The sequence below is a fragment of the Amphibalanus amphitrite genome, unplaced genomic scaffold, assembly GCF_019059575.1.
Source record: "Amphibalanus amphitrite isolate SeventyFive unplaced genomic scaffold, NRLGWU_Aamphi_draft 000699F_arrow, whole genome shotgun sequence".
Taxonomy (NCBI): domain Eukaryota; kingdom Metazoa; phylum Arthropoda; class Thecostraca; order Balanomorpha; family Balanidae; genus Amphibalanus; species Amphibalanus amphitrite.
Genome location: NW_024882193.1, coordinates 338,797 through 364,395, shown reverse-complemented (window position 1 = coordinate 364,395; position 25,599 = coordinate 338,797). Strand labels below are relative to the sequence as shown.

The 25,599-nt window shown below is 53.0% G+C and overlaps 1 protein-coding gene across 1 annotated transcript in view; it reads right to left on the bottom strand.

The window, feature by feature from the left end:
• Window positions 1–24,422, bottom strand: part of LOC122364812 (probable cytosolic oligopeptidase A) — a gene marked incomplete at its 3' end in the record, with an annotated part of 37,995 nt that extends 13,573 nt beyond the window's left edge. The window contains exons 1-9 of the mRNA XM_043335572.1: window positions 24,245–24,422; window positions 15,584–15,747; window positions 14,767–14,993; window positions 11,767–11,929; window positions 10,283–10,385; window positions 9,321–9,503; window positions 8,457–8,572; window positions 7,354–7,480; window positions 6,531–6,643 (exon numbers count right to left, since the gene is read on the bottom strand). Of these exons, the coding sequence (XP_043191507.1) occupies window positions 6,531–6,643; window positions 7,354–7,480; window positions 8,457–8,572; window positions 9,321–9,503; window positions 10,283–10,385; window positions 11,767–11,929; window positions 14,767–14,993; window positions 15,584–15,747; window positions 24,245–24,306 (1,258 nt within the window). The remainder of the gene's footprint in view (window positions 1–6,530; window positions 6,644–7,353; window positions 7,481–8,456; window positions 8,573–9,320; window positions 9,504–10,282; window positions 10,386–11,766; window positions 11,930–14,766; window positions 14,994–15,583; window positions 15,748–24,244) is intronic.
• Between the last annotated feature and the right edge of the window lie 1,177 nt (window positions 24,423–25,599).

Here is a 25,599-nt window from a genome sequence, read left to right as displayed (position 1 = left end):
ACACATACCTGATATTGCATCTTTTTTAAACACTTTGATGGCGGAATGAATCAGACCCAGATCTTTTAAGGTCGGGTCGCTTAGGTTACATTATAGTGTCCTAGCCTCAGGAAAAGTTATAATGCTCGCCGGCTCTAAAGAATGCTCGAGAGATCACCGGTTGACCTGAGATCTTAACCTTCACACTTACAGGAGGAGGTTCCTCACGGCTTTTTCACGAATAACTCGCGTAAAATACGACCGACCGACCGACAACGACAAAACTTTCAATATCCTCGAATTGATCAATGTTATATCTTTCCTGAAAATGACCCTGAACCCAATGACCTTTGACCCCTAAATTCCTTCTCGACACCATGTCAGGCCAAAATGCCGATTCCATGCATGTCAGCGCATATTATCTACGCGTTTCCAGGCATTTTGTGATTGAAACATCAGGTCCCAGCACGTGAAATGATCAGGGCCGACCTGATCATTTCACATGTCCGATCAGGAGCCGAACGGCTGTAAGGCGGGTTCCTACGCACCATTTCTATCAGTGGACGCTATAAAGCAGCCAATACTCTCAATGTGTGTCTCGTAACCACGCACACAACTTTCTGGAAGCCCTAGCTGAATCTGAGCGAAACGACGGAGGCTGCACCCGCTGCCCTCTGGCCGGATTACAAGTGTGACACGTAAATGTCTGGCGAGGCTCGAAAGGGAAGCTTCACTTTCCATTTATCAAAACTTTCATGTCAGGAAGAGAATTACTACGCTTAGCTGGTGTCTCTGTATAACGTATTCATAAAACAGCGCCTTGTCTGCCGCACTGGCAGCATCGAGAGCCCGCTCACTCGCGCCCACCCCTCTCCTCCCTCCCTCCCCTCCCTTCCCCCCAAGGGTCAGGCGATCCAGTGGCCCTCAAACCTGACCGCCCTCCGCTGCGCCAGCCCACCAGCGCCACCCTGCCATGCTGCGGTACTTTCAAGACAGACTGTACACCCGGTACCCCTCCCCTCCCCCTCACATACAGACACACGCCGAGTACACCCGGTACCCCTCCCCTCCCCCTCACATACAGACACATGCCGAGTACAACCGGTACCCCTCCCCTCACATACAGACACACGCCGAGTACACCCGGTACCCCTCCCCTCCCCCTCACATACAGACACACGCCGAGTACACCCGGTACCCCTCCCCTCCCCTCACATACAGACACACGCCGAGTACACCCGGTACCCCTCCCCTCCCCCGCACATACAGACACACGCCGAGTACACCCGGTACCCCTCCCCTCCCCTCACATACAGACACACGCCGAGTACACCCGGTACCCCTCCCCCTCACATACAGACACACGCCGAGTACACCCGGTACCCCTTCCTCTCACATACAGACACACCCCGAGTACACCCGGTACCCCTCCCCTCCCCCTCAAATACAGACACACGCCGAGTACACCCGGTACCCCTCCCCTCCCCCTCACATACAGACACACGCCGAGTACACCCGGTACCCCTCCCCTCCCCTCACATACAGACACACGCCGAGTACACCCGGTACCCCTCCCCTCCCCCTCACATACAGACACACGCCGAGTACACCCGGTACCCCTCCCCTCCCCCTCACATACAGACACACGCCGAGTACACCCGGTACCCCTCCTCTCCCCTCACATACAGACACACGCCGAGTACACCCGGTACCCCTCCCCTCCCCCTCACATACAGACACACGCCGAGCACAACCGGTACCCCTCCCCCTCACATACAGACACACGCCGAGTACACCTGGTACCCCTCCCCCTCACATACAGACACACGCCGAGTACACCTGGTACCCCTCCCCCTCACATACAGACACACGCCGAGTACACCCGGTACCCCTCCCCCTCACATACAGACACACGCCGAGTACACCTGGTACCCCTCCCCTCCCCCTCACATACAGACACACGCCGAGTACACCCGGTACCCCTCCCCTCCCCCTCACATACAGACACACGCCGAGTACACCCGGTACCCCTCCCCTCCCCCTCACATACAGACACACGCCGAGTACACCCGGTACCCCTCCCCTCCCCCTCACATACAGACACACGCCGAGTACACCCGGTACCCCTCCCCTCCCCCTCACATACAGACACACGCCGAGTACACCCGGTACCCCTCCCCCTCACATACAGAAACACGCCGAGTACACCCGGTACCCCTCCCCTCCCCCTCACATACAGACACACGCCGAGTACACCCGGTACCCCTCCCCTCCCCCTCACATACAGACACACGCCGAGTACACCCGGTACCCCTCCCTCCCCCTCACATACAGACACACGCCGAGTACACCCGGTACCCCTCCCCCTCACATACAGACACACGCCGAGCACACCCGGTACCCCTCCCCTCCCCCCACATACAGACACACGCCGAGTACACCCGGTACCCCTCCCTCTCACATACAGACACACGCCGAGTTCACCCGGTACCCCTCCCCTCCACTGGCGGATCCAGGGGGGGGGGGGCCACCGGGGCCATGGCCCCCCCAAAAGCCTGAAAGGGGGGGCCAACATCTTTTGGCCCCCCCCCCAAAACGCTTGGAGAAAAATTAATGTGAGAAGGTTGCGTAGTAGATACCTACTAGAATCAGCAGCGTGATTCAATAGCGTAGAGAAAGTCAGTGGCGCGGGAACTACTTTCAGACTGGGGGAGCACACCATAATAGAGATCAACCTAGGGTCCCCCCAAATCTAGTTTTCTCACCGGTTTTAGACCACTTATTTTTCATCCCTTGGCTTTTTCAACAAAAAAAGAAACAGTTGCAAAAAAGGACGGTATTCCGTTTGAAAGTTGTGGGGGCACCGCCCCCACTGGCGGATTCAAGGGGGCCACCGGGGCCATGGGCCCAAAAAGCCTGAAAGAGGGGGCCAACATATCTTTTGGCCCCCCAAAACGCTCGAAGAAAAATTAATGTGAGAAGGTTGTGTAGTAGATACTTACTAGAATCAGCAGCGTGATTCAATAGCGTAGAGAAACCCAGGGGCGCGGGAACTACTTTTAGACGGGGGGGGGGGGGAGGTCACACCATGATAGAGATCAACCTAGGATCCCCCAAATATAGTTTTCTCGACGGTTTTAGGCCACTTATTTTTCATCCCTTGGCTTTTTCAACAAAAAAAAAAGAAAACATTTGCAAAAAGGAGCGGTATTCTGTCTGAAAGTTGTGGGGGCACCGCCCGCACGGCCCCAGAGTTGGGGGGGGGGGGGGGGGCAAGCTGCCACCACTGCCCCCTCCCCCCGGTTCCCGCGCCTATGGAGAAACTACCGGGTTTACTAGCTTCCTTCATAAAGTGTCGTCATGTCTTATCGTCACCCGAGAAGGTCTTATTGCATAAATATCGATTGAGCTGTCAAGTTAACAAACTTGCTGTGGCAGCCTGACCTGACATGACCCGGCAACTTTTCATTCACGGAATATGCGCAATAATTTTTTTAGGAAAACTCACTGAGTTTTCGTTGACAAAAAAACTTGTTTTGTTTCGTAATTGTACAAGAAGCATATGAGGGACCTTTTTGTCCCTTCCTGCGAAACGGTAAAAGACTTATTTCGGTCACAGCTCAGGCCAATCTCTAAGGGTCAGTCGGGTCACTTATTTCTAAAAAGGGTCCTTACGGCATCCAAGGACCAATTCCGGCTTTTGAGTGCGCCACATCAGCATTTGATGCTACGACAGATGTAGAAATCTGAATATATGTCACAGGCCGTATGAAAATTCGGTCCGTTTGCAAACGGCCTGGCCCAGTCAGGCCATATGAAACTACCTGAAAACACCGGCCGTTTGCAAACTATGACCTGAAATATCAGACCGTTTGAAAACGACCTAGTTAGTTTCGGCCTAGCGGATCCAGGGGGGCCACGGGGTCATGCCCCCAAGCCTGAAAGGGGAACAACATATATTTTTTGTCCCCAAAAACACTTAAGAAAAATGAATGTGAGAAGGGTGTAGTAGGTAGAGAGAAAATACCGTATCATTAAAAATCTGTGAGCTTGATAAAAGTGTTGGTCTTGTCTTCACCCAAGAAGTTCTTATTGCACACTTTAACCATGGATGAAAGAACCTTCATCCCCTGGTTCTCCTTCATCCATGCTTTAACTCTCGATCGACGTGTGAAGTTATCGTGTAAGGTATCATGAAGCCGATCGCGACGAAACTTTAGTACCCTCATGGTGACAAAGTCTGAAAATTTCATGACCCTGACCCAAGTGAACTTTGACTTGTGGCCTATTTCTCGAGACTGTTTGGCCATGTTGGAGGCCATGTTTGGCCGGAATAGCGATTCGGCGTATGTCGGCTCACATTATCCGCGCTTTTATAGTCTTTTCGTGGTTTAAAACGCTCAAACATGTGATATGATGTTGCTCCCACGCATTAGGGCGGATGCCAATGTCACCTTACGGTCAAGTCAGGTCATTGACCTTTGATGACCTCGGTGCACTTTTCCGAGTTTAACATGTTTCTAGGATAGTTTCGTTTAGCTGATTTTGAATTTAGCATTTTGCAGCCATTTGAACATTTACGAAGTAGTTTTGATGCCTTCGTATCATGTTACGTAGCTGCCAGTGGTAGTGGACACCTGCTATACGGACGCCCATAAGTGCTCCTACTGGTTGATCTGACCTGACCTGCCCCGACATGGTCTAAACGCATGAAGACATTATCTATGATCCAAACTAACATGAAATTTGTGATCAGCACAAAAAAATCTATTACAGCCTTACTTTAGGAGGTTCTGACAGGTCCTGATTTTCCCGTCTTTTGGGTCTGTGACCTGACCTGGGCGGTGTTTCACGGCACGCTGCCAGCCGCTGCCAGCGCTGATGGCACTTTTGGTTTCAATGGAGACATCAACAAGCCTATACCCACAACACTACCGAAGGCTGACCTTAGCTCGCGGAATGCGCTGTCAGCGGCTGTCAGCACGACCGTGAAACACCGCCCTGGAAGGTCAACCAATGACCAAGGACCTTAAAATCGGGTATCATCGGCTTCGTCTCGTCACTCACGGGCAACACGCCTGTTTTTTTTTTTCCGCGAGCTCTAGCTTAATCAGGGGCCGAACGGCAGGGGGTCCAACCGACACCTCCCAGCCCGCGAAGGCTGCGCCACGCACCGACCCGGAGAGGGCTAATTGGTCGACAAAAGCAATTTGAAGTGTTTTCAAAGTAATATTTAGGCTCGGGTTGGGTGGGCTACCATTTCTATTTTTTTTTTTAGTTAAAAAAAATATCGTTTCAGGGCTGTGACGAAAAAATAAGTGGCCTAAATCCGATGAGAAAACAGGATTTGGGGGTACCATAGGTTTGGTTACTTGCAGGAGTTGCCCCCCCCCAAAACGCAAGTCTGGATCCGCCAGTGCTCCCCTCCCCTCACATACAGACACACGCCGAGTACACCCGGTACCCCTCCCCTCCCCCTCACATACAGACACACGCCGAGCACACCCGGTACCCCTCCCCTCCCCCTCACATACAGACACACGCCGAGTACACCCGGTACCCCTCCCTCCCCCTCACATACAGACACACGCCGAATACACCCGGTACCCCTCCCCTCCCCCTCACATACAGACACACGCCGAGTACCCCTGCCTCTCCTGCCTCCCCTCTCATACAGACACACGCCGAGTACACCCGGTACCCCTCCCCTCACATACAGACACACGCCGAGTACACCCGGTACCCCTCCCCTCCCCCTCACATACAGACACACGCCGAGCACACCCGGTACCCCTCCCCTCCCCCTCACATACAGACACACGCCGAGTACACCCGGTACCCCTCCCCTCCCCCTCACATACAGACACACGCCGAGTACACCCGGTACCCCTCCCCTCCCCTCACATACAGACACACGCCGAGTACACCCGGTACCCCTCCCCCTCACATACAGACACACGCCGAGTACACCTGGTACCCCTCCCCCTCACATACAGACACACGCCGAGTACACCTGGTACCCCTCCCCCTCACATACAGACACACGCCGAGTACACCTGGTACCCCTCCCCCTCACATACAGACACACGCCGAGTACACCTGGTACCCCTCCCCTCCCCCTCACATACAGACACACGCCGAGTACACCCGGTACCCCTCCCCTCCCCCTCACATACAGACACACGCCGAGTACACCCGGTACCCCTCCCCTCCCCCTCACATACAGACACACGCCGAGTACACCCGGTACCCCTCCCCCTCCCCCTCACATACAGACACACGCCGAGTACACCCGGTACCCCTCCCCTCCCCCTCACATACAGACACACGCCGAGTACACCCGGTACCCCTCCCCTCCCCCTCACATACAGACACACGCCGAGTACACCCGGTACCCCTCCCCTCCCCCTCACATACAGACACACGCCGAGTACACCCGGTACCCCTCCCCTCACATACAGACACACGCCGAGTACACCCAGTACCCCTCCCCTCCCCCCACATACAGACACACGCCGAGTACACCCGGTACCCCCTGCGTTCCCTCTCACCGTCTCCCTGTTCCACTCGGAATTCGACTCCGAACAGTTGGCTGGACAGCTCCGTCAGGAAGCGCAGCGCCCCGACCAGACTGAACTGTCCGGCCGCGTCCGACTCCTCGGCGCTGCGGCGACACGGAACGGGCGGCGGCGGCGGCGGCGGGGGGGGGGGCACGTCAGACGGCGGCGGGGGGGGGGGGGCACTGGGACAGCGCGGGCGAGTACCGGTACATCAGTGGTACGCACAAACTGAACTACGCAGTGACAAACCAACCAACCATACCGTCTCACTATGAATGTGGCCGAGCTCAGTGTGTGGCCGGTCGGTGGATGTGGATGGGAGACGGCTGAGCAGCCACTGGGCGCTGAACGGTACCGCCGGCCCGGCCCCGGCCCCGGCCCCGTCACCCGGCCCGGCCCCGGCCCTGTCACCCGGCCCGGCCCCGGCCCCGTCACCCGGCCCGGCCCCGGCCCCGTCACCCGGCCGGCCCCGGCCCCGTCACCCGGCCGGAGGCCGGGGGGCGCCGGGCCGACTCTGCAGTACCTCCCGCCCCCGCTCACCTGACCGTGAGCAGTTGGTGTCCGTCCGCTCACCTGACCGTGAGCAGTTGGTGTCCGTCCGCTCACCTGACCGTGAGCAGTTGGTGTCCGTCCGCTCACCTGACCGTGAGCAGTTGGTGTCCGTCCGCTCACCTGACCGTGAGCAGTTGGTGTCCGTCCGCTCACCTGAAGGTGCTCAGTTCAGTTGGTGTCCGTCCGCTCACCTGAAGGTGCTCAGTTTGTGCCGTCGCCGCTCACCTGAAGGTGCTCAGTTCAGTTGGTGCCGTCCGCTCACCTGAAGGTGCTCAGTTTGTGCCGTCGCCGCCAGTAGGGTACGTCGCAGATCTCGAGCGGCTGCTGCTCGCCGTTGGAGCGGGCGAACGCGTTCAGTTCCTCCAGCTCTCTGTCCTGGACGGGCCGCGCTGCCGGCGGCCGGGGGCGGGGCGGGGCGGCTAACATGGCGGGGCGGGAGGGACGGCGGACGCAGTCGCCAGCGGAGACACGGCAGGCCGACGCAATGTCACCAAACACTTCATTATGCATAGTGATTGCGCTGTAAGCTGTTTCATTTGAAATAGCAACTGCATAACTTCGTACTTTACACTCAGTTTGCTGTACTTAACGTAACTAAGAAAGGTGTAAGAGGCCTAAAACGTGTAAAACAATGAATTAATCCCAAACTACTTTGCTAGCGACTGCTGCATGAAGCCAACACCGAGAGGCGGCATACAGCATCCGCCTCTGACCTCCACTATGGGTGGGTGCACCCACCGGTGGCACCCACCGGCAGCACCCACCGGCTACCACCCACCGGTAGCACCCACCGGTAGCACCCACCGGTAGCACCTACCGGCTACCACCCACCGGTAGCACCCACCCACCAGCCATACCCTCACACCGGCTATACCCACCCCCTGTCTATCACCGGCTGTCTATCTGGGACCCACCGGCTGTCTATCTGGGACCCACCGGCTGTCTATCTGGGACCCACCGGCTGTTTATCTGGGACCCACCAGCAGCCAGCAGACTGGCTATCTGGGACCCACCGGCGGCCAGCAGACTGGCTATCTGGGACCCACCAGCGGCCAGAAGACTGTCTATCTGGGACCCACCGGCGGCCAGCAGACTGGCTATCTGGGACCCACCAGCGGACAGCAGGCTGTCTATCTGGGACCCATCGGCGGCCAGCAGACTGTCTATCTGGGACCCACCGGCTGGCTATCTGGGACCCACCGGCGGCCAGCAGACTGGCTATCTGGGACCCACCAGCGGACAGCAGGCTGGCTATCTGGGACCCACCGGCGGCCAGCAGACTGGCTATCTGGGACCCACCGGCGGCCAGCAGACTGTCTATCTGGGACCCACCGGCGGCCAGCAGACTGTCTATCTGGGACCCACCGGCGGCCAGCAGACTGGCTATCATGTTCTCGACGGCCGAGACGCGGCCGGCCATCTTCACCTCCATCGTCTTATGCATGTGCGTCTTGTAGCCGAGCAGGCGCGCTATGTCGTCCCTGGACAGAGGGGAGGGGAGGGGGTGTACAGTACACACATAACACTGTGCGTCTTGTAGCCGAGCAGGCGCGCTATGTCGTCCCTGGACAGGGAGGGGGGGTGTACAGTACACTGTACCAGTGTACCACATTGTACCACATTGTACCACATTGTACTACACCGTGCGTCTTGTAGCCAGGGCCCGCATCACACGCTCTGGAGATACACCGCCTGCCACGACGCAGCAGTACACAGCGAAAGGCAGTACTGTCATCGCGCAAACACAAAACATTTTTATTTTCAATTTCAGCGATAAAAGCTAAACAAAAAAGAGTATATACCGTAGACTAAAACCTGCGGAGAAAGAAATGATTTGGCATGGTTTTATCAGTTTTGTTTGTGTAAAGAACGCCACAATAGCAGGAGAGGTATTAATCGACCCTGGCACATTCCAGTTATAACGAGGCGGATCACCGTCCGACAGTGACCCCATCTGGACAGCGGCACTGACACAGAAGGCGCTAACTAGCGGCCCGAAACCCTGGTCCGTGGAGTCTCTGACCCCGACCAGAGCCACTTACTGGCCCGGCGGAACTCCGCTCAGTAACTCCCCTGGCCCGGCGGAACTCCGCTCAGTAACTCCCCTGGCCCGGCGGGTCACCGCTCAGTAACTCCCCTGGCCCGGCGGAACTCCGCTCGGTAACTCCCCTGGCCCGGCGGCTCTCCCTGGGTAGCTCGCACACAGCGGCTCTCCTCGGAGCGACTCACTTGGCCCAACGGATCTCCTCCGAGCAGGTGCTGTTGCTGAGGTCGCGGTTGAAGTTGGAGCAGCGCATCTCGTGCGCCAGCCACACGTTGAGCCGGTGCGCGCCGCTGGGACAGTGCTCCAGGAAGGCGGTGTACACCTCGGGCTCCAGAGTGACCGTCCACGGGCCGGCGCGCGGCTCCGAGCTGCCCGACGGCGGCGGTCAGCACTCAGCGGCCGGCGGCCGACTTTACAACATTTCCATCACTGACCGGGAGGGCCACACGATGGCCTGGGACATCACCATGTCGTATCGTAGGCTTACTCTGGTTACCGGCAACAGGTCCGTTTTTCCCGCGAAGCTCTACTTCGATCAGGAGCCGAACAGACAGAGGTCCACTCAGCCCCCCCCCCCACCCCACCCCCACCCCCCACACACACACCAACACGTTAGAGGCTGTGAAAACGCAACAACGGGGCAATTAAAGCCAAGTGGCGAAAATCGACCTGGCGCCACCCACCCTCAGACACCAGTCAGTTAGGTTGATCACTCTATAGTGTCAATCTGCCTTGTCAGTCTGTAATGTCTGTCCAGTGTCAGTCTGCCTTGTCAGTCTGCAGTGTCAGGCTATAGTGTCAGTCTGCGGTGTCAGTCTGTCAGTCTGTGGACTGTCAGTCTGTCAGTCTGCGGTGTGTCAGTCTGTGGACTGTCAGTCTGTCAGTCTGTGGACTGTCAGTCTGCGGTGTGTCAGTCTGTGGTGTGTCAGTCTGTGAACTGCCAGTCTGTCAGTCTGTGGACTGTCAGTCTGTGGACTGGCAATCTGTCAGTCTGTGGACTGTCAGTCTGTGGACTGTCAGTCTGTCAGTCTGCGGTGTCAGTCTGTCAGTCTGTGAACTGCCAGTCTGTCAGTCTGAGGTGTGTCAGTCTGCCAGTCTGTCAGTCTGTGGACTGCCAGTCTGTCAGTCGGCGGCGGCGCCCACTCACGGATTGTGCGCCATCCGCTGCAGAATGTGGTCGGGGATGCCCCTGACCAGGTCGTAGTCGACCACCGGGTGGCGGAACACCTCGTCCGAGGCGCGCACACGACCTGCCGGACGGGGCAGCGCCGGTCAGCGCCGGACGGACGGCGGGTGGACGGCGGGCGCCGACTCGGCACAACGCAGCGGGCCGCGCCGCCGCCGACACCGGCCGGACCGCTCCCATCAGCTGGTACAGCAATATCTAAACGAGTTACAGAGTCCAACTGTGACGCAGGGCGTCTCAGAGCTGTCCCTCAGACATCTCAGAGCTGTCCCTCGGACATCTCAGAGCTGTCCCTCAGACATCTCAGAGCTGTCCCTCGGACATCTCAGAGCTGTCCCTCAGACATCTCAGAGCTGTCCCTCAGACATCTCAGAGCTGTCCCTCAGACATCTCAGAGCTGTCCCTCAGACATCTCAGAGCTGTCCCTCAGACATCTCAGAGCTTTCCCTCAGACATCTCAGACATCTCAGAGCTGTCCCTCAGACATCTCAGAGCTGTCCCTCAGACATCTCAGAGCTGTCCCTCAGACATCTCAGAGCCGTCCCTCAGACATCTCAGAGCTGTCCCTCAGACATCTCAGAGCTGTCCCTCAGACATCTCAGAGCTGTCCCTCAGACATCTCAGAGCTGTCCCTCAGACATCTCAGAGCTGTCCCTCAGACATCTCAGAGCTGTCCCTCAGAGCTGTCCCTCAGACATCTCAGAGCTGTCCCTCAGACATCTCAGAGCCGTCCCTCAGACATCTCAGAGCCGTCCCTCAGACATCTCAGAGCTGTCCCTCAGACATCTCAGACATCTCAGAGCTGTCCCTCAGACATCTCAGACATCTCAGAGCCGTCCCTCAGACATCTCAGAGCTGTCCCTCAGACATCTCAGAGCTGTCCCTCAGACAGGGGAAAGGTGCTGTGACAGGACGACCATCACCGGCTACATATAGCTACGGTGATGGCTACATATAGCTACGGTGATGGCTACATATAGCTACGGTGATGGCTACATAGACACTGACAGCATGATTCCATACACGTTCCGCCAGCATACAGCTCACCCACACAAAATCGTCCACTAAATGACACCAGACGCGCTCAGCAAATAAGACCGAATTCGCTCATTGAACTACCTGAAAACTCGCTCAGACAAGTACACCAAAGTCCCTCAGTAAATCACACCAAACTCACTGAGCAAATTACTGCACTCATTCGGTCCATTAAAACCAGACTCGCTCAGTAAACTACTCCAGACTCACTCAACAAATCACTGCAGATTCATTCAATAAAATACTCTAGACTCACTCGTGAATTACACCAGACTCGCTCAGTGACTCAACTCGATCAGTGACCCACACCGGGCTCGATCAGTGACTCACACCGGACTCGATCAGTGACCCACACCGGTGCCATCCGCCCGTTGGGCCGTCCCGAGCAGCCGCCCTCCGCCCGGCCTCACCAATAAAGTCGGCCTGCTCTCGGCGCAGTTTACTCGAGTGCAGTTTGAACTTGCGCAGGTCGGCGCCGCGCAGCTCCAGTCCGTTCAGCCGGCCGTCGCGGGCGTACTTTTCGACGACGCGCGTCTGCTCCTCCGAGAGCAGGTGTCGGTCCGAGAGCAGCTCCTGGCGGCCAGAGCGCCGCCCACCGACCCGTCAGCGCAGCAAACCGACCCGTCAGCGCACAGCCGCCGTGAGCGCCGAGCCGCCGTCAGCGCAGCCCACCGACCCGTCAGCGCACAGCCGACCCGTCAGCGCTGAGCCGACCGACCCGTCAGCGCAGCCTACCGACCCGTCAGCGCACAGCCGCCGTCAGCGCCGCCCACCGACCCGTCAGCGCCGCCCGCCGACCCGTCAGCGCCGAGCCGCCGTCAGCGCTGAGCCCCCCCACTGGCTTTGAGGAGGAAGGCGCTGAGCCCCCCCCCCCCCCACTGGCTCTGAGGAGGACGGCGCTGAGCCCCCCCCCCCCCCCCACACTGGCTCTGAGGAGGACGCCGCTGAGAGGCGGCCCGCGCGGCCCACACCAACACGTCAGATAGCAGCGCCTGGGAGGCACCAATGGAAGGAGGCATCGAGCGACCACCGAGGCCGACAGAGGTCCTTCCCAGCGGGGGATCAGCAGCAGCCGACTTCAGACACGGGCACAGCACCTACTGATCAGCAGCAGCCGACTTCAGACACGGGCACAGCACCTACTGATCAGCGACAGCCGACTTCAGACACGGGCACAGCACCTACTGATCAGCGACAGCCGACTTCAGACACGGGCACAGCACCTACTGATCAGCGACAGCCGACTTCAGACACGGGCACAGCACCTACTGATCAGCAGCAGCCGACTTCAGACACGGGCACAGCACCTACTGATCAGCGACAGCCGACTTCAGACACGGGCACAGCACCTACTGATCAGCGACAGCCGACTTCAGACACGGGCACAGCACCTACTGATCAGCGACAGCCGACTTCAGACACGGGCACAGCACCTACTGATCAGCAGCAGCCGACTTCAGACACGGGCACAGCACCTACTGATCAGCGACAGCCGACTTCAGACACGGGCACAGCACCTACTGATCAGTGACAGCCGACTTCAGACACGGGCACAGCACCTACTGATCAGCGACAGCCGACTTCAGACACGGGCACAGCACCTACTGATCAGCAACAGCCGACTTCAGACACGGGCACAGCACCTACTGATCAGCAGCAGCCGACTTCAGACACGGGCACAGCACCTACTGATCAGCGACAGCCGACTTCAGACACGGGCACAGCACCTACTGATCAGCGACAGCCGACTTCAGACACGGGCACAGCACCTACTGATCAGCGACAGCCGACTTCAGACACGGGCACAGCACCTACTGATCAGCGACAGCCGACTTCAGACACGGGCACAGCACCTACTGATCAGCGACAGCCGACTTCAGACACGGGCACAGCGCCTACTGATCAGCGACAGCCGACTTCAGACACGGGCACAGCACCTACTGATCAGCGACAGCCGACTTCAGACACGGGCACAGCACCTACTGATCAGCAGCAGCCGACTTCAGACACGGGCACAGCACCTACTGATCAGCAGCAGCCGACTTCAGACACGGGCACAGCACCTACTGATCAGCGACAGCCGACTTCAGACACGGGCACAGCACCTACTGATCAGCGACAGCCGACTTCAGACACGGGCACAGCACCTACTGATCAGCGACAGCCGACTTCAGACACGGGCACAGCACCTACTGATCAGCGACAGCCGACTTCAGACACGGGCACAGCACCTACTGATCAGCGACAGCCGACTTCAGACACGGGCACAGCACCTACTGATCAGCGACAGCCGACTTCAGACACGGGCACAGCACCTACTGATCAGCGACAGCCGACTTCAGACACGGGCACAGCACCTACTGATCAGCGACAGCCGACTTCAGACACGGGCACAGCACCTACTCATCAGCGACAGCCGACTTCAGACACGGGCACAGCACCTACTCAGAGTCTCACTGAACAACGACAATTATCTATCAAGAGCGAGCGAAGCGGTCTTCGAAGAACAACGTACATTTCTGAGTATATTCAGCGAACAATTGCTAAAAGTGCTACTATAGTCAGATTTTTTAAGCCTGTCTAATCGTTTAAAGCGCTCTAAATGAAAAGCCCACGTGAAGCATCCATACCTTTAAAACTGGCCTGCGGAAACATTTTATCTTAATCTTTTAGTTTCGACTCTATTCATTGCAATGGCTCGACTCGTGCACTTAGAGCGATCAGACGGGCTTGAAAAACCAGTAACTACTACCCGGATCCCCAGCAGTGTACCAAATTTTAACCTAATCGGCCCAGCCATTGTCGAGATCCGGAAACGACCCCTGCACGTGCGCACGTGCAGTTGCATCCCAACTGTGATGCATGGAAATGCATTGCCCAGTGGGCGCCTAATGGTATGACAAGATTCGGCGCAATCGGCCCAGTAATTGCCCAGTTATTGTAAAGGCAACCAGCTGGACAACCGTTCAGAGTTGGGGCTGCACTGGCCACGACGAGCAGTGGGGTCAGCCGAAAATTGAGCTTTTCTAACTTCTTAAGCAAGTGGAGCAGCTTTAAACCCCATGACTTAGCACATACCACGACAATCATCTACATAAATCAAGAGTAGTTAATTACGGCGTAGAGGGGGTCTTCTGTTGGGTAGGTAGCTCCTACCCAACAAAAAGACCGCAGGTCAATCGGTCTAGCGGTTGCTGAGATATAAGCCTCCCAAAAGCGTTACAGGCCGGGACGGGTCGGGCCGTTCATGCAGATAACTTTTTCCATTTCATTGAAAGGACTCGCTTTATGCGAACTTGTCATTATCTAGTTATGATTCTTGTCCAAATCATCGATAGCCACCCTATGTAATTCCGCCGTTTCCCGGTTCGCCCCCCCCCCCCCGTGCCTGGTCCCCCTCGCCCGGTCACCTGGCAGGCGGCGTAGATGGACGGGTTGTTGTACTTGCTGACGTGCGCCTTGGCGGCGGCGGCGTGGATCTGCTGGAAGAGGCGCGCCGGCACCAGCTGCCGGTCCACCGTGTACAGGTTCTTGACGGTGGACCACACGTAGCTGAAGGGCACCTCGCGCCGCTCGATCGGCCCCACCACCTCATCGCAGGTGAGCGGCTCGGCGCGCGCCAACAGCCGGCCCGTGTCTGCAGCGGCGGGGGGGGGGGGGGCGGTCAGACGCGGCGCGGCGGTACCACTGTCACACTGTCCGGTCGGCCGGGCCGGCATGGACCCACAGCCCCTGTGGACGGACCCACAGCCCCCTGTGGACGGACCCGTCCCACAGCCCCCTGCGGACGGACCCACAGCCCCCTGTGGACGGACCCGTCCCACAGCCCCCTGTGGACGGACCCGCCCCACAGCCCCCTGTGGACGGACCCACAGCCCCCTGTGGACGGACCTGTCCCACAGCCCCCTGTGGACGGACCCGTCCCACAGCCCACCGCTGCCGGGCGGCCGGCACGGACCGAAGGTCTCCGTGTGCACCGGCTGCGGGCCGTCAGTACTCAGCCATACCCACTGAAGGAGTGGGAGGAATACCGCAGCTCAACTCATTTAGCCAGGATACCTACAGATGTCCAAACTACATGACACCGACTACTGACTATAGAGCTCATAGGGACAACTCATATTCTGCAGAGGGATCTGTGAAGTATGTGGGTAGTGCGTACTGAGAAATAGTCAGACATGCTTTATTATCCTGTGATAAAACGAGCCAGATGGATAATTGCCGTACCTTCAAGATCATCCCCGTAGCAGGCCATGTCATACTCAAACTGGTAGGCCAGCTTGAGGACAGCATCGTGACACTTGAGAGGCGTCAGTTCCGAGTACTTTGGCGGCTGACCGGTTCTCAGAAGGCAGTTTGTCTCTGGTGTGTCCTCAGGAATCTCAGGAAAGCTAAAATACATAACATTTGTTAGTTTAAAGTAAACATGTCAGTAAGTATACACCCTAGGCTTGTCACAAGTTAACCCGCGCCGGGCCGGTGCTCCGAGATTCCGTGCCGGGCCGGGGGTGTTTGAACACCCCCTTCTAACTCGGCTCCTGGGCCACGTAGCGACACGCGGTAAGCGGTAATCGAAAGAAAGTCCAAAATAAGGACGAAAACACTCCAGTCATTTTTGGGTCAGGTCAAAGGTCAGGTCACCAGAGGTCACCAAAGGTAAAATGTTGACTATTTCAACATTTTGGAAACTGCCGACGGCTATCTCGGGAGCCGATAGAGCTATAGCGCCGCGAAAAAGCGCATTCGATAGCCCTTTTACAGACCTTTCTGGGTATTGCCCTCAGATTTGACCTCAGGTCAACGGTTTAGCCTCCAGAGGGCAAAAACTCCAAAAATAGCCGTTTTTACGAAAAGCGTTTTTCGGCAATAACTCTGGACTCAAAAGAGCCATGACATCACTTTTGCCAGCATCACGTTCCTCTCGTCGAGACGCGTCGAATAAACTATAATTTGACCTTGAAAGGTCAACTTGAGAATTTGACCTCAGGTCAAGGTCATGACCTGACCGGAAAAGGTCATGTTGCATATCAGTCGATCCGCAACGTCGAGCCGAAAACATCTAAGGCGTTTTCAGCGCTCTAGCACGCCTCTATCAGAAGTTATTAGCGAAAAACTGTTAGATTCTGTTCGTGACCTGAGATGACCTCGGGGACATAACGAGGGGTCACAGTTGCCATTTTCCGGTTCAGTGTGTCAATTTTACCTGCATCTCGATGTTTGAGAGTGTCTAGAATAGCGTTCGTGCAAAACAGACGCTTTTCAATTTTCTCCCATTGACTATGAAGAGGCCGCGAAATTGACCTGACCTTAGGTCACCGATATCAAAATTCCGAGATACCTATACATTTTATAGATAATGTTACTCTTATCCATCGCTGAGAGTTTCAAGGCAATCGATCAATCGGTGTAGCTATGGCGAGCATTCTTATTTTTTATGAATTGAGGTCACTTGGCGTGACCTGGTGACCTGACCTAAGGCGACCTGAGTCTGAAATTTTCACAACATGTGCGGAAAAGATACACGAACAGGTGTGCCAAAAACGGCGGCGCGGTCGTTTTTGAGATATCTGCGAAAAAAACGCAGGGGGGGTGTTCAAAGTAAAACACCCCCCCCCCGGCCCGGCGCGGGGTTAACCCGCGCACCGACGGGGGTCTGCGCCAACTTAGTACCGACGGGGGGGGGGGCGGATGACCGCCCCCCCCCCGGAGATCTCGAGAACGAAGCAAGATAGCGACAAGCGGTAAACGGCATCGGATACGCACGGTCAAGATCTACAATTTTTACTAAGGTCACTTTCAGGTCAGGTCAAAGATGACGTCACAGGGGTCGAAAAAGTCAAAATGGCGGCGCTAAATATGGAGAGTTTTTCTCGAATAACTTTCGAATTAGTCAAGATAGGAACAAACTAAGGGCATCATCGTGATCCTCTCGTCAATCCGCATCGAATGATATATATGTTGACCTCGAAAGGTCAACGTCAAAGGTTGACCTCAGGTCACGTGACCTCGAGGTCATCATGTATATCATTCGATGCGTCTTGACGAGCTGAACACAATGAGACCATCCACGCGTCTGTATCTTGTTCCTGTACGGAGTTATTGGCCAAAAACCTTTGGTGACCTTTGATGACGTCACATGACCTCACAGCTGCCCAACAGCAAAACAGACCTCAAGGTAGTGAAGGTTGATCGTATATGAAGTCATGTATGGTATATGGGGCCATTCCGACCCGTTTTAGTGGTAAAAACAGGGAGTTGATTTTTCCCCCATTGACTTATAATGGGGAGGTCGCGAAATTAACCTGACCTTAGGTCACCGATATCAAAATTCCGAGATATACAAATTGTAGCTACTAATGACCTAATAACATCCTGCGACTTTCAAAGGCCTCCGACATCTACTGTAGCTCTGGCACGGTGACAAAGTTGCAAAAAAGTGACTTGAGGTTGGGTCATTCAAAGTGACCTGGTGACCTGACCTTGAAAGGTAGGAGGTTCAAACTTGCACACCATGTGTAAAATTGATAAGGGAATAGTCATACCAAATTTCGCGGCGCGTAGCGCCGCGGTTTTCCCGCTATTCGCGAAAAACCTCAGGGGGGGCGGATATCCGCCCCCCCCGTCGGTGCGCGGGTTAAACAAGCTTCATTACTGAGATATGACTTGAGTGTCATGATTGTAATATATGTAATATATGTAATATTTGTACTTATCCTCTTGAACAACTCCGAAAAAACATAAACATTAATTAAGCTTCATTACTGTTATCTGTACTTTATTAGATCATGATATACTATTGCACTATGTCTTCATCCAGTACCCAATGATATAAATTTGACACCATCAATCACAATACCATTTTGGTCATACACAAGCAATGCAATGCGGATTCGCCACCACATCCAATGGACCCAGTGCTAATTGGGACTCGCACTCTGCCACATCCAATGGACCCAGTGCTAATTGGGACTCGCACTCTGCAAGGCAGCCAGGCAGCGGCAGTGCCGCGTGCATTGCACGGGAATTGAGCCCGGATGGCTCAATCTATAGGCAAGTAACTTGCTCACAGAGCAGAATGCTCCCCGGTCATAGACAACGATATCACCTCCACCTCATGGTCAGGCATGGCGCCCCTGCCTGTAGTACCTCAAACCTTGGTAGGTGAACTGGAATGTGAAGTCATTACCCATAGCACTTCTTTTTTGGAATATTGTTTGCTAGCTGCATGCATAGACTAGATTGACTCCCTTCTGGTGAAAATCAAGCTCCATTCAGCATTTATCACTCCAATGATTTCAATTAGGTATTTATTCATATTAACCCTCGCCCGCACATGCCATTTTCCCATCCTAGAACGCACATGGGGGGGGGGGTACCATCCCCCCCACGCCATTTCGTTCCTGTTGGAGATAGAGCTTCACGGTAAAAACCAAAAGATTCTTTGGGAAGAGACGAATCCAATGGTACCCAATTTTACCTCATTAGGTCCATCATTGACCTTCCAGGTCAGGTCAAACTAAAAATGTTGCTGTTTGGGGCCACCGTCGGAATATCACGTGCGGTGCCCATCATATACCGATGGCGCTGCCATTTGTGGTGCCAAGCCAGCTAGAACAGCTCTTTGTCACACTATCCGACTAGGTTTTTAACGGATGTGGTCATTTCAGGTCAAGCTAGGCCAAGGTCAATGATATGTGCTTGTATGTTTGTGTGTCTGCGTGCACTGCATACTGATGTGTGCACCGAAAGATTTGTGTGCCCCTATTACATGAGATCATGATCTGAGAAGCTTTTACCAAAATGCAGTCAAAAAACTTCACGAAAACTGAAAAGTAAATTCAGCAAGCCTAAACTGCAATGTTTTTAGATGACCTAGGTTGACCTTGACCCTGAGATCTGCACATCGTCGAATAACGTGTTCCATGATAGGTGGGAGGTAAGACTAGCAAAAACATACCGAAATCAAGGTGCCAAAAGCTCACAAGACCCATAGCCAACGCAAGATGTTGAGGATTGGTCATTTGGGTCATGACATGACCTGAAAAAAACAAGGTCATACCTCCGAAACCAAAAACCACAGAAATCTGAAATTTTCAGTGGACATCAAGAAAGGAAAATGTTGGAAAATGTTGAGTGCAGAGCAGAAAAACTACCTGGGGCCTGGGGGGGGGGGGGGTGGCAACCCCCCATGTGCGGTTGAGGGTTAAGAATGGCAAGATGACAGATTTCTTTTTGGACAAAACTCGGTCATTTCTTTCTTTTCCACTCTTTTAAAACTGAAGAAATTCACAAAACAAAATCATGAAAAGAAAAACACATCCTTCTTAAGTAGAAAAGTGAGATCACACATAGATACTTGATACTTTTTACACAAAAAATTTATAAGTTACACCCAACCACTCATTAAGATGGGTAAGGTTACATGGTAGGGTAACTGTGGGGAAAACGCACCCCTGGGTTAAACGCCTCCCCTAAAAAAAATCGTAGATCTTATCGGCGGATAGGTGTTTTATCCTGTCTTTCAGAACAGTCAGCTGCTTGTTTACGTAGTTCTCTATTTCCGGTTCTGTGTCTTGGGGAGCAGCGTGCAGGTAGGTGCTGATGTTGGTTTTGGGTGTTGTTTTTGTTGTTTTTACAGAAGATTCCTAAGCTTTTGATGCCTTTTTTATTTCACAAAACTTGCTATTGTGCACATCACTCAAAACTGCGTTTTATTGTCATTCTGTTGAATTTATTATGCTGTGGCGTTAGTGGCGCGTTTTTTGTCAATATTTTGTTGACCGGAAATGGAGTGGATGGGGAAAGACGCCTACTCGATGCATGGGGCAAGACGCCTCCAGTTTTCTGAAAGGGGGGCGTTTTGCACGGTGGTGAGAGTGCAGGGTAGCGCCCTGTAGGTCGGGGCCGAAAAGGCCTCTCCCTGTCCTTTTTTGCTGATATACATCCTAAACGACTGCAGATATCGTCACCAAACTTTCAGGACTCCTCCGGGCATCCATTTTACACATTGCAACAACATTTTATTCCAAAGGCTATGATAGGTTGACCACAAATGACGTCAGAATGACGTCAAGTTCTGCCATGTTCATCATTTTCTCTGTTGATGGATGGGGTGGGGGCGCTTTGCACATGGGTGTGGGCGTATTACCCAGGGTGTGGGGCAAAACGCCCTTTTGTAAGGGTATGCGGAAACCTTTTTTGGGGGTTAAATACCACACGCAAGTGTCTTTTCTTGGTCTCAAAGCGCAGTAAAAAGAATGAGCTACATGATGGTGCCCAAAGGTTTGAGTAATCTGGGTTGGGTTGAGTGTCAGAAGGTTTCGCGCTTACTGGGGGCGTTTTTGACCTATTCACCCTACCTACAGGGTGATTTTTTTACTTGTTAAAAAGTAATGAGGTTTAGTAGCGTCAAAATGTAAATACCTATATATTGTAAAATTATATACCAGCATGACGAGCATTCTGGGACATTTTGATTTCATGCAGACACGATGTGAAGGAACGTCCATCGTGTATTTTACTTGTGCTTGAAGTTACCCCCTCTCTCACCGACACGAATCAGCCCGCCTGAGCACGTGTTGAACAGCACCATGGACTCCCATGCTCATTAGGCGGACTGAAAAGGTTCCTATCACCCATTTTCAGCTCTGTCAGATATTTCCAATGTTTTCTTGTTATATCTGCCATACCTGGGTCCAAAAACTAGAAGTCTAGAAAGGGCAGGTCGAGGATTTTGCTACTGGCGGCCCTGGTGGTGTCTGATTCGCTGTTTTTGTTTCTCCCTGAAGACTGATTCTTCAGAGGATGCACATACGCCAGATGGACCGTTTGAAGGTTATTTATGACTACAAGCTTGTTCGTGCATTATTTAAAGGTAGACTGCCACCTTTTTTTCACAAAACGGTTTTCACTAGAGCTGAGCCACCTATGTCCCAGACTGAAGTCGGTTTTCCGAAATTCGAACCCGTTTGCGAGAAATCGAAGACCAAAGTTCAGTTTGATGCCATTTTTTTAGTCCAAGAAAACCGACATCTCTACTGTTTATCGATAACTTTGAAACATGAATTTTCTTATCTTTTGGCAAATATATGTCAAAACTTTGATTGTTTCGAGATCAGAGAAGAATTTTGGAGTGTCAAAATAAAAGTTAAACTTATATATTCAGTAGTTCATTTTTTCAAAAAAGTGTGGGAAATGGGGTTTAACATGGGCCAGACCCATTCCAAATAAAGCCATGATTTTTAAATGTTTTACGAAGTTAAATGCAAAATAAATTAAACATGGCCAATTTCTTATGAAATCATATATTAGTAAATCATAAAATACCTTACTTTTTCAAATAAAATGTAATAATCTTATGACCTTGAAGTCTAGTGATGTGTAAACATTGTCGCTAGACATTAACCGATTGATAATTGTATAATAATCGACAATTTTTTCGCGATTCACGTGATGATACTTTGTCAGGTGAATTCTAAAATTTTGTTTTGTCCAGGGAATAAATCATAGACCGATCTGAGAAAACTTTTTGAAGGTGGCAGTCTTCCTTTAACGTCTTTCTGAGGTATCCCCTTGATGATCGTATGCTTCGAACTGCCTCAATGCTTCAAAATCATCGTTTTGTGTCGTTCCTTACTGAACGGCGGTGGACCATGCGTGCCCGATTGGTGGGACATTTTCAGGCTCCACTGGGGCCGAGGCCTTCGGTTAAAAGGGACAAATCATTACACCATACAAAATGTCCCAGATTTATCTATCACGTGCATTGCTTTTTTGCACAAGATTTTTCGATTTAGGGACCACCATTGACGTTTACTTTTTAACAGTTAAAAAAAAATCACCCTGTACATATATAAGTAGATTTAGGTTGTAGGTTAGGTTGTAGCCTGTAGGGCAGGTTGTAGGTTGTAGGTTGGTAGGTTGAAAGTTGGTAGGTTGAAGGTTGGTAGGTTGAAGGTTGGTAGGTTGAAGGTTGGTAGGTTGAAGGTTGGTAGGTTGAAGGTTGGTAGGTTGAAGGTTGGTAGGTTGAAGGTTGGTAGGTTGAAGGTTGGTAGGTTGAAGGTTGGTAGGCTGAAAGCCGAAGGGGTATCGGTAACCCTGGCGTCACCGGTAATGTTTTCGTTCAAGGTTAGGTTTCCTGTATTAGGCCGCCGTGCCAGGCCGAAGCATGCTGTGACGTCACTGGAAGAGAAGATAACGTACTACGCTATCAGTATCGACTGAGACTCAGATAGACTCAGACCGACTCAGGACGACTCAAACTGACTCATCGACTTAAATATTCTGATCGACTCGGACAGACTCACGACTCAGGCACTAGGCAGACTCGAACCGACTCAGGCAGACTCAAGCTCACTCGACCGACTCAAACCGATTCAGATCGACTCAGACCGACTCAAACTAACTCAGACCGACTCATCCGACTCAAATCGATTCCGATCGACTCAATTCGATTCCGATAGACTCAGACAGACTCAGAACGACTCAGAGAGACTCAGGCAGACCCAGACCGATTCAGATCGACTCAGACTGACTCAGACCGACTCAACCGACTCAAATCGATTCCGATCGACTCAGACAGACTCAGAACGACTCAGGCAGACTCAAACTGACTCGACCGACTCAAACCGATTCAGATCAAACTGACTCAGATCAACTCAACCGACTCAAATCGATTCCGATCGACTCAGATAGACTTGGAACGACTCTAACAGACTCAGGCAGACTCAAACTGACTCGACCGACTCAAACCGATTCAGATCGACTCAGACTGACTCAGCTAGACTCAGAAAGACTCAAACTGACTTAGACCAAATCAACCGACTCAGATCGATTCCAGTCGACTCAGACAGACTCACGCAGACCCAAGCCGACTCAACCAACTGAAACCGATTCAGACCGACTCACACAGACCCATCGGTTTGACCTGAATCATCAGACCTGAATCGGTTTGAGTCGGTCAAGTCAGTTTGAGTGTGCCTGAGTCAGTTTGAGTCTGTCTGAGGCTGTCTGAGTCGTTCTGAGTTTGTCTGAGTCGATCGGAATCGATTTGAGTCGGCTGAGTCAGTCTGAGTCAGTTTGAGTTGTTCTGAGTCTACCTGAGTCGGTTTGAGTCTGCCTGAGTCAGTTTGAGTGTCTGAGTCTGTCTGAGTCGTTCTGAGTCGATCAGAACGATTTGAGCCGGTTGAGTCGTTCTGGGTCAGTTTGAGTTGTGCTGACTTGAGTCTATCTAAGTTGGTCTGAGTCTGCCTGAGTCGATCGGAATCGATTTGAGTCGGTTGAGTCGGTCTGAGTTAGTTTGAGTCAGTCTGAGTCGATCTGAATCAGTTTGAGTCAGTCGAGTCAGTTTAAGTCTGCCTGAGTCGGTTTGAGTCTGCCTGAGTCATTCTTTACGTTATCTTCTCTTACCCAGTGACGTCACAGCATGCTTCGGCCTGGCACGGCGGCCTAATACAGGAAACCTTGACCTTGAATGAAAACGCTACCGGTGACGTCAGGGTTACCGATTCCGGTTGAAGGTTGGTAGGTTGTAGGTTGGTTGGTTGTAGGTTGGTAGGTTCAAAGGTTGCAGGTTAGTAAGGTTAGGTGAGGTTAGATTAGGTCTTTTATTTACGCTTGCATTGTACCTGATTTTTTAAACCATGTAATGATTGTATGACAAATTTTCTAGGTTGATAAATGGGTAATGGTTATTGACAATATCAATATGGTTTGGTTTTTATTCAATTTTGAGCCCAGGGTGCAAAAGAGATTTCACTGAAAACTCAGCAGATTTCACATTCACAACCAGCCTTACTGTCAGAAAATTGATATTAGCACAATGAAGTAGAAACCTCTCTAAAAATGGCAATCCTTAGAAGAAAAATGTTCAAAAGGGACAGGACTCACAGCACATAAGTACTTATCCTCCTCAGGGGATTTGTCTTGTAAAAACGTAGCGCCGACAGCATTTTTCTCCTATTGATATACAATGTCACAAAATCTTAGATGTCTTCATTTAACACAATCGAACGAAATAATGCAGAACAAGCGGCTGTAAAACCTCCATCAAACTCTGTGTAACGAAGCAACGAATATGGGCGCAGCCATCTTTGATAGGTGATGTAACGATAGTGACTAAAATGCTGCCAAGTAGGCGGAGGTAAAGATCTGGAAGACGGAGCCCGTTGCAGTCAAGGGCGGATCCAGGGGGGGGGGCATAGGGGCCATGCCCCCAGGGGCGTCGCCACGGATTTTTGACTGGGGGGGACGGATTGGCTGACTAAAAACCCAAAAGTTAGTTAGTTTACCGTACAATTTCAGGCCTATGCACTACTTGTAACGCCTACACAATGCACATGTTCTCATGTTCTCGCGTGGAGGCGTTATTAGTCACACTCTTTTGTACCTGTGCATGAATTGGCGGCGCGAAGCGCCGCGAAAATTGGCAAAAACTCTTGGCAAAACAGTCCCAAAACGCATAAATTTTGCATCCCGCGTAATAGTTTGATACCAGGACATTTAGGGTCTGGTCACCAAGTCCAGCAGCCCTGCCTCTAAAAAATCGTGTGGTCCTCTGTAAACCGCTGTCAACCATAGGTACAGCTTTTTTCCAACTTCTGTGCAGTGTAGCTGCAGGACTGCGGGGTCGGAGTCGACTTCGGTGACGGTTGTGGTCGGATACGGAGTTGGAGTCACCAAAATCGTAACAGACTTCAACTCTGAAGTCAGAGTCAACGTCATCCCCGAGGATGGGTCGAATAAGAGCTGGAGATTCTGTTGGCTGTGGTGATTGTAGGGGTCATGGTAAGACCAATGTAGGGGCATACTGAGCATTACGTCCTCCTGGGCTCTCTCAGACCAGGACGAGGTCCTCTCACCCTCAAGCATCAAGCGTTCAAAGGCCATGGTGAGACCTTCTGCTGTCGGATGGCCTCGAACGGGAAGAGGGCCGTTTGAGAGTGAGCTGAAGGTCTTGACTATTACGAATATCCTATGTAAAATGTGTGGTCTCTGCAAGCTGTAGTCCTACTGCACTCTGAGACTTTGGGACAGGTCTTCAGCCCTTGTTGGATATGGTCGCCCCTACAACTGGAGCTTTGGCTCCCTATCGAGGACCTGGGACGGACAGTCCAGAGCTGCACCTCGTAGGCAATGCTATCTTTTAATGTGCCAAGAAACGTTCAAAGAGACAAAAGCATCACATCACATGTTTTTTTCACTCCGATGCGGGCCGAGGGATGCCGTGGTCGGAGATGGGGTGG